This window comes from Myotis brandtii, unplaced genomic scaffold (genome assembly GCF_000412655.1).
Source record: "Myotis brandtii unplaced genomic scaffold, ASM41265v1 scaffold82, whole genome shotgun sequence".
In the NCBI taxonomy this organism is placed as follows: domain Eukaryota; kingdom Metazoa; phylum Chordata; class Mammalia; order Chiroptera; family Vespertilionidae; genus Myotis; species Myotis brandtii.
Window position 1 is genome coordinate 3,701,367 of NW_005371324.1, and position 9,488 is coordinate 3,710,854.

Here is a 9,488-nt window from a genome sequence, read left to right on the forward strand (position 1 = left end):
TTATGATTACTTTTATATATATATATATATTATTATTATTGATTTCAGAGAGAAAGGGAAAGGAAGAGATAGAAACATCAGTAATGAGAGAGAATCATTGATTGGCTGCCTCCTGCATGCACCCCACTGGGGATCGAGCCTGCAACTTGGGCATGTGCCCTTGACTGGAGTCAAACCCGGGATCCTTTTAGTATGTAGGTTGATGGTCTATCCACTGAGCCAAACCAGCTAGGGCATTTTTGTTGTGTTTTGTTGTTGTTGTTGTTTTTATTTCAGAGAGGAAGGGGGAGGGAGAGAGTCATAGAAACATCAATGATGAAAGAGAATCATTGACTGGCTGCCTCCTTCATGGGGACACTGGAGATTGAGCCCACAACCCAGGCATGTGCCCTGACCGGGAATTGAACCATGATAGCCTGGTTTATAGGTTGATGCTCAACCACTGAGCCATGCTGGCCAGGCTAATTCTGGTTTTTTACAAGTTAGATGATTAGCCTGCCTTCTCATAATTAATAAACACATAATGCAATTTTTATAGGGTTTGTATTTCTAAACTCTAAATATTAATTTAAAACATAAAGAAAAATATAGAGAATAATGTAGCAGGCACTTGTGTACCAGCAATATATATCTTAATATATGATTATTTTAATAGTAATATTGATTGGATACAGTTTAAAGTCCCAACCTTAATTTTCACTCTTCTCCTCTTTCTAAAAGTTGGTGTGTATTTTCCCATAGATTTTGCTAGGATGGAAATATTAACTGTAAATAGAATATTTTATTGTAATAATATGGTCTCCTTAGAACTTTTCCTTCATAGGTTTAGAAATCACACTTTCTTTTTTTTTTATTGGTCGTTCTTAGCGTTTTAAAATATATATAAGTTTACAAAGTCCAAAGTTAACATCTATAACTTCCTTCCAAATATTAAAAAGATCTTACAACACAAATTCTAAATCCCTTGCCTGTGTCCATGATGTTGTTGTCATCTGGTATTTGCCTTCTACCTGTCATTAAACTGAAAAATTTAGTTTTTTTATTGTAAAATACTCATGACATAAAATTTAACATTTTAACCATCTTTTATTGTACAGTTCTGTGGCATTCAGTTCATTCATATTGTTGTGCAACCATCCCTAGCATTCATCTTCCCCAATTGAAACTCTGTACCCATTAAGCCATTTCCTGCTTCTCCCAGTTTCTGGCTACAACTATTCTGCTTTCTGTCTCTATGAATTTGACTATGAAAAATACTTCATATAGAAATCATACAGTATTTCTTATTGTGACTGACTTATTTTATTTAGCATATTTTCAAGGTTCATTCATGTTGTAGCATGTGTCAGAATTTCCATCTTTTTAAGGCTAAATATTTTACTTTGTATATTTATATCACAGTTTGTTTATCCATTCATCTGTCAATGTACATTCCGGTTGCTTTCACCAGTGGCTATTGTGAATAATGCTATGAAAATGGGTGTGTGTACAAATATGTGTTCAATTCCCTGCTTTCACCTCTATTGGCAATACCCAGAACTGGGATTGCTGGAACATATGGAAATTCTGTGTATCTTTTTAAAATATGTTTTTATTGATTTTAGAGAGAGAGAAAGGGAGAGGGAGAGAGAAACATCCATCAGCTGTCTCAAAAACACCCCCTACTGGGGATTGAGCCCCAAACCTAAGCATGTGTCCCAACTAGGAATTGAACTGGCCACTTCTCAGTGCATGGGATGACACTTAACCAAATGAGCCACACCAACCAGGACTCTATGTTGAATTTTTTTTGAAGAACTGCCATTCTGTTTCCCATAGTGGCTGCACCATTTCACATTCCCACCAACAGTACACGAGGGTTGTAATTTCTCCACATTCTTGCCAACACTTGTTAGTTTCTGGGTTTTATATATGTACTAGAGGCCCAGTGCATGAAATTCATGCATGGGGTAAGGGGTCCCTCAGCCTGGCCTGCATCCTCTCCATTCCAGGACCCCTCAGGGGATATCCAATGGCCAGTTTAGGCCTGATTCCACAATCCGGGACCGCTGGCTCCTAACTGCTCACCTGCCTGCCCACCTGATCGCCCTTAACCACTCTACCTGCTGCCTGGTCACCCCTAACTGCCCACCCCTGCTGGCCTGGTTGCCCCTAACTGCTCTCCCCTGCCGGCCTGGTTACCCCTAACCACCTCTGCCTCAGCCCCTGCCACTGTGGCTTTGTCTGGAAGGACGTCCAGAAGGATGTCTGGAAGATGTCTGTTTTAATTAGCATATTACCTTTTATTAGTATAGATATCCATTTTAATAGGCGTCATTATGGTTTTGATTTGCATTTCCCTAATGTATAGTTATGTTGAACTTATTAGACATTTGTATGTCTTCTTTGGAGAAATGTCCATTCAAGTCCTTTGTTCAATTTTTGATCAGGCTTGTTGTTGTTAGTTGAGTTGAAGAAATTCTTTATATATTCTTGTTTAAAAATAAAACAAGATAAATAAATAGGAAATTACTATATTTGATAGTAACCCCTTATCAAATATATGATTTGTAAATGTTTTCTCTCATTGCATAGGTTTCCTTTTCATTGTGTTGGTAGTATCCTTTGATTCACAAAACTTTATAAATCTGATAAAGTCTAATTTATCTATTTTGTATCTTGTTGCCTGTGCTTTTCAGGACATAGCCAAGCAATCATTGCCATATATAATGAAGCTTTTCCCCTTTTGTTACTGGAGATCTGGCTGAGTCAGAGAGGGCTCAGCTCCAGTCAGCTTGAGAGAAAGAATTCAGATGAGTGACAGAAGTATAATTGAAGCAAAGCCATAACAGTATGGCAGTTCCTCAATAATTAAAAATAGAGCTGCCATATGATCCAGCAATTCCACTTCTGGGTATATATACAAAGGAAATGAAAACAGGATTTCAAAGAGAATACTGTAATGCCATGTTCATTTAAGTATTATTTACAATAGTCAAGATAGGGAAACAATCTAAGTGTCCATCATTGGATGAATGGATAAAGAAGGTGTTGTGTATATATACAATAGAATATTAGTCATCCATGATAAAGAAGGAAATCCTGCCATTTACAACAACTTGGATGTACCCTGAGGTCATTATGCTAAGTGAAATAAGCCCGACAAAGACAAGAAGTGCATTGGTATCACTTATATGTGGAATCTTAAAAAAAAAAAAAAGTGACTCGGAGAACAGAAAGTAGTTTCCACGGGCTGGGGGTGGGAAAATAGGAAGAGGTTGGTAAAAGGGTAGTGACTATAGTTGATAAGACTGTATTATATAATTGAAAAAACATTGATACTGTTTTCAACTAATTTTATTCAAGGTTGAGCAAAGTAATTTGTAAATATCATAACTTATTTTACACACTGTCATAGGAAGGAATAAAGTAAAATATTTCCAAACTTGGAGTAGAAAGTTAGACTTTCTGGGTTAAATTCAGACTCCATAATTTATTGGTTTTATGTGACTACAGGTAAAATACTTGTCTGTGTTTTGGTTACTTCCTTTGTGAAACAAAAAATAATAATAATACATACCTCATAGGATATTCTGAACACTAAGTTAAATAGTGTATAAAAAACAATAGTGACACCCTAGCTGGTTGGGCTCAATGGATAGAGCATCTGCCTGCAGACTGAAGGGTCCCAGGTTTAATTCTGGTCAAGGGCACATGCCCAGGTTGTGGGCTCAATCCCCAGTAGGGGGTGTGCAGAAGGCAGCTGATCAATGATTCTCTCTCATCATTGATGTTTCTCTCCCTTTCCCTTCCTCTTTGAAATTAATAAAAAATACTTTTAAAAACAAACAATAATGCCTGGTACATAGTAAACATGTGATGTATGAACAATATTCAAAATAAGGCAGTAAAAAGATGATCCATGAAACATTGTTTTCAAATGAGAAACAATCTAAAAGATGATTAATAGTGCAATGGTAACATTTATTATGTGCTATAGAATACTATAGTATATAGAATACTATGGAGAGATTGCAAAAGTTAGGTAGATCTACTTGAGTTAATATGGAACAATCTCTCTAAGTGACAACTACAAATCACAGGCCAATAATATTATGTATGGAATTATTACAACAGTGCAAGGGAAAAAATCACAAAATATGCATTTAAAATACCACTTGTATCTTATATATGAATGTGTGTGTGTGTATGTGTGTGTGTGTGTGTGTGTAGAGAAATGTATACAAAGCAATTTTTTAAACAATAATGAGCTTTGGGGAGGGAAGTAGTTGGGGGGTAATCTAAAAGCCTGATTTGTTTATTTGTATGATATATTTTATATTATATATATGTATAATCTATGAAATTAACTGAGAAAACCTTAAAAAAATCTTAGTTTTCAGAAATGCTTACTTTCAGATACACTGAGACATATGTACTTAGCATTTTGGTTTGACAACTATTTTGTTGATTTTTCTTTATGTATTGTGTTTGTTCTTATCCTTAACAATGAACTTAATGAGGCTCTAAATAATAACAAAAGTACACATTTTTGGATATTTCTAGATAGCTGGCCAGGGAGCAGCATCATGTGAAATTTTCTCATATTTTTGGAAATATCATAAGACTTTATTTCCTCAAAACACAATATTTTGCATAAAATTAGTGCTCAATAAATAGTTCTTAAATGAATATTTTATACTAGAGGCCTGGTGCATGAATTCATGCACAGGTGGGGTCCCTCAGCCTGGCTGGCGATCGGGGCCAATCTGGGCTGTCTTGCCCAGTCCCGATTGGGACCCATTGGGCTGGCAGGCCAGGGGGAGGAACCAAGGGAGTTGGCTAGCCATAGGAGGTTTGCTGTGGGAGCACACTGACCACCAGGGGGCAGCTCCTGCGTTGAGTGTCTGCTCCCTGGTGGTCAGTGTGCATCATGACTACCTGACTGTTGTCCGGTCGTAATGGTCACTTGGACTTTTATATATATATAGATTATTGTATTACTATGAATAAAAGGTATGAGATAAAAATATATATTCTGAAAAAATATAAATATATGTTCTGAAGAGACTACATGAGTATTATACACTTCTGAACAGACTCTGTGTAAGAGTATCGTAATCATTTGCATCATCTAACAATCTGACTTTTTAATTACTAATATATGCATAGTCCTTTGTACCAGAAAATAGTTGTTTCATTTATGATTATCTAAAAAAAGTTCCCTATAGAAATTCCACAAATAAAATCCTTAAGCATAAAGTTAGGAATGTTTTCCTTAAATCTTACTATGAGAACTCAAACTCATCAATTATTTTGTTTTCTTTGCTTTTTGCATTTTTTTTCAGACTTGGGATGTAGCTTTGTCACGGACTGCTAGAGCATGGGGAAAAAAATGTGTGTTTGAGCGTAATATTCATTTAGAAGAAATAAAAATGGCCCATCCTAAATTTAATGGTATTGGTGAAAATATGTGGGTCGGCCCTGAAAATGAATTTACCGCAAGTATTGCTATCAGAAGTTGGTATGCAGAGAAGGAAAGGTACCATTTTGGAAATGGCACTTGCTCTGGTGACTGTTCTAAATATATGCAGGTATCTAATTTTTATATTATTAATTCAATAGATTCCTTAATAGCGTTATTATCAAGTTTTTATTGATTGTTTAAATTTTATAAGTAAATACAAATGGTAAATTATTAAGTCTAATAGAATCAAAGTTCTTATCAGTCCTAGATCTTCAAAATGTCTGTAATTCTATTATTTGAACCATACAATTAAAACATTATTTTAAATATAGGAAATTTAACCTCCATACCCAAATATGAAAGGTACTTTTCTAAAAATAATGTACACTGGACAAGGAAGTAAGAAACCAGAAAATAAAAATTATTTCTAAATTATTGACTATAAACATAAGTGTAAGATGATATTTTTTGCACAGATCAGTACACATACCACTATATAACTAATTGGTTAAAACTTTTTAAATGCAAATTAATAGTATTATTTTCCTACCTCATGTCTAATAATCTACCTTACACTTTATCCCCCCAAAATACTGAACTACTTATTTTCTATACATATATTTATTATTTCATATATCACATTGTTTAATAATTATTTATATGTGATACTACAGTAAAGGCAGGGATCTTCTCATCTGTTTATTCTCAACACAACAACATGACATTATTTAGGTCTTCAATAAATATTTATATCAGAGATCAATAATTTATTAAATGAACTTCCAAGCTTATGTAAAATATGATTTTTTTTTGCCCTAGCCAGGTTTCTCAGTGGTTAGAATGTTAGTCCAAGGACTGAAGGTTCGAGAGTTTGATTCCAAGCAAGGGCACATACCTCGATTGCAGGCTCTATCCCCGGCCCCAGTAGGCAACCAATCGATGTGTCTCTTTCACATTTATGTTTCTCCCTCTCTGTCTCTTCCCCTCCTGTCTACTCTCTCTGAAAAACCAATGGAAAAATATCCTCAGGTGAGGATTAACAAAAATAAATAAAATAAAAATGATTATTTTTCTATCAATAAACTGATGTCATGTTTTATGTACAACTTAAAATCTTGGAATTTTTTTCATGTTGAACTCATGTCTTTCTCATTCATCAAATAAGTCTTTCAAAAAATGTTTGATCTGTTTATTCTTCTTCTAGAAAGTTATAATGGTTCTCCATTATCTTATTTGTATCAAAGCTAGTCTTAATATAACTTCATACTTTCAGTAAACTAATAAATTCTACTCCCTGACCTACTCCTCTATATTTTGTACTTTTTAATTCTAGTATCTTAGACATTTCTGTTTCCTGCATTTAACCTGACTAACTCTAATTTAACTGTTGCAGTCACTCCATCCTCTATTCTTTTTATGCATCACTCTATTTCTTTACTAACCATGCTTTTAAAACCACTAAGGCTTGGGATAAAAAGAAACAAAAATGGTTCCCCTCTCTCCCACAGAGATTAACAGAACAAAACAAGTACTTTTTTTGTCACTTGAAAGTATTAGAAATATTAAAGCATTACAGAGAATTTCTGGAATATCTTGAACTATTCTCATATTTTTATTCCAATTTAATACCAGATTTTCCTTGCATAAGAGCAAGCTCCTTTATTCATTTTTTAAAATGAAAGGCCCAAAATCTTTTTATAATGGAATTTCTTCAACAAAAGAAAAATGACAATAGCATTCAATTACTCTCTATTCTTTTATTGCTTTTTTTCCCTTTCTCTAATCTTAGTGTCTCTCTTTTTCTCCCTTCTATTTACAACTTTTATTCTGTCAAAAATATCTCTCCTCTCTTTTCCTCTTCCTCTCTTCCAATAACCTAGAACTCAGGTTCAATAAGAGGATGAAAATTGATTCAGCTGGTGGGCCTTTCTTTGGCTCGAAAGTATTATTCTGTATCAGTGGTTCTCAAACTTTTTATCCTAAGAATATGTACTGGTAGAATTTATTAAAGTATTTCTCTAACTGCAGTGTTGCAAATGCTACCCTAAAACCATGCTAATTCATAGTTCATATTTTTTAAATTATTTAGTTAAAGGTTCTATGTATATTGAATATATTATTGTTTACAATATGGCAGAATAATTGTTTAGAATTAAATTTCATGTTTTTCTTGAAAATTTCATTTTAGCTTGTTTGGGACAAGTCTTACAAAGTTGGTTGTGCTGTTACTCCATGTTCAGAAGTTGGACGTATTAAATATGCAGCACTTTTCATATGCAACTATGCACCAGGGTAAGTTACTTCAAATTTAAAAAAGAATATAAAAATAAATAAATTGAGAATTTTTCAACTTAAGTTTTTCTAACTTCCAATATCTATAATAATAAAAGTGTAATATGCTAATTAGACTGATGTCCTTCCGGGCGTCCTTCTGGACGACCGTCTGGACGAAGCCAGGGCTGCGAGGGAAGCCCAGGTCCCAGGTGCCTGCCGGAGGCCGGAGGAAAGCAGATTCTTTGACCCATCTATAATAATAAAAGGGTAATATGCTAATTAGACTGGACATCCTTCTGGACGTAGCTGGGTTCGGAGGGAAGCCCAGGCCCTGGGTGCCAGAGGGAAGCCGGTGCCGGCAGCTCGGGGAAGGAAGATCTACTCTTGCACAAATTTTGTGCATCAGGCCTCTAGTATTCTCATAAATGTCTTTGTGAACTATAAAAAATAAACGTAAGATGTTATAGAATTTATATTAAAACTAGAGGCCTAATGCATGAAATTCATGCATGGGGGGTGGGGGGGAATGGTCCCTCAGCCTGGCCTGCACCCTGTTCAATCTGGAACCCCTTGGGAGATGTCCAACTGCTGGTTTAGGATCAGGCCTAAACCGGCAGACGGACATCCCTCTTGCAATTCTGGACCACTGGCTCCTAACCACTCACCTACCTGCCTGCCTGATTGCCCCTAACCCCTCTTCCTGCCTGCCTGATCACTCCTAACTGCCTCTGCCTGCCTGCAGGCCTGATTGCCCCTAACTGCCCCCCTGCTGGCCTGAAAATTTTTCATTCATTCAGGAGCTTCTCATAAGAGCCTCTGGATAAGAACTCAGTCAACACCCTGAATTTGGCCTTTGACACCCTTAGCAAAGAATCTTCTAGCCACACTGTGCCTGGGATTATAGCCTATAGAACTGTTTGATAATAAATGGGTGATAGTTTCTGTCACCACACTTGTGGTAATTTATTATTCAACTAGTGGCCCAGTGCATGAAATTTCAAATTCTAAGAGGTCAAGCAAAATAAAGATTTAAAAATATCAGATTTAAAGAGAACTTCATTGATAAACATAGGAAGAGCCATTTATGTGGAGTGAAGTGATGCCAGGTTGTAATGAATCAAAGACTGTTTTTTCTTTTGTTTTTAAAATGGGAATGATGTGAGGATATTTAAATGTTGACATGAAGTATGTAATATAGTATGTAATATAGAATAAAAGTAATTCTTTACAAAGAATAAAGACATACAAGAGATTAACCTTAGAAAGATGGAGAAGCAGTACTTTAATTGTATTAGAAAAAAAGGAAAGATGGGGTGGGTATATTTGGCACATTTAGTGACAAAAAAAATCTCAAGCTGCAATCTAAAGTACATTATGTTTCTCTATGAAGTAAGGCAGAGGATGTCCTGAGAATAAGACTTTGAAGATGGAGTTTAGAAGATTGGGTAGCATAAAACTAGAAATCAACTACAATAAAAACAAAAACAATCAAACACCTGGAGGCTAAATAGCACGCTAGTAAGCAATGACTGGGTTACAAAGAGATCAAAGAAGAAATAAAAAGCATCATGGCAACAAACGACAATGAAAACACAACAATCCAAAATCTATGGGACACAGTGAAAGCAGTCCAGAGAGGGATGTTCATAGCTCTACAGGTTTACCTCAAAAAATAAGAAACAATGGTAATAAATTAACTAACCATACAATTCAAAGAGTTAGAAAGAGAGCAACAAGAAAAGCCCAGCATAAGCAGAAGGAAGGAAAT

At 35.3% G+C, this 9,488-nt stretch overlaps 1 protein-coding gene across 1 annotated transcript in view; it reads left to right on the forward strand.

Annotated features, from left to right (window-relative positions):
* The window catches only part of GLIPR1L2 (GLI pathogenesis-related 1 like 2), a 32,600-nt gene that overhangs the window by 5,537 nt on the left and 17,575 nt on the right, over positions 1–9,488 (forward strand). Inside the window, exons 2-3 of the mRNA XM_005884134.2 lie at positions 5,328–5,573; positions 7,635–7,738. Of these exons, the coding sequence (XP_005884196.2) occupies positions 5,328–5,573; positions 7,635–7,738 (350 nt within the window). The remainder of the gene's footprint in view (positions 1–5,327; positions 5,574–7,634; positions 7,739–9,488) is intronic.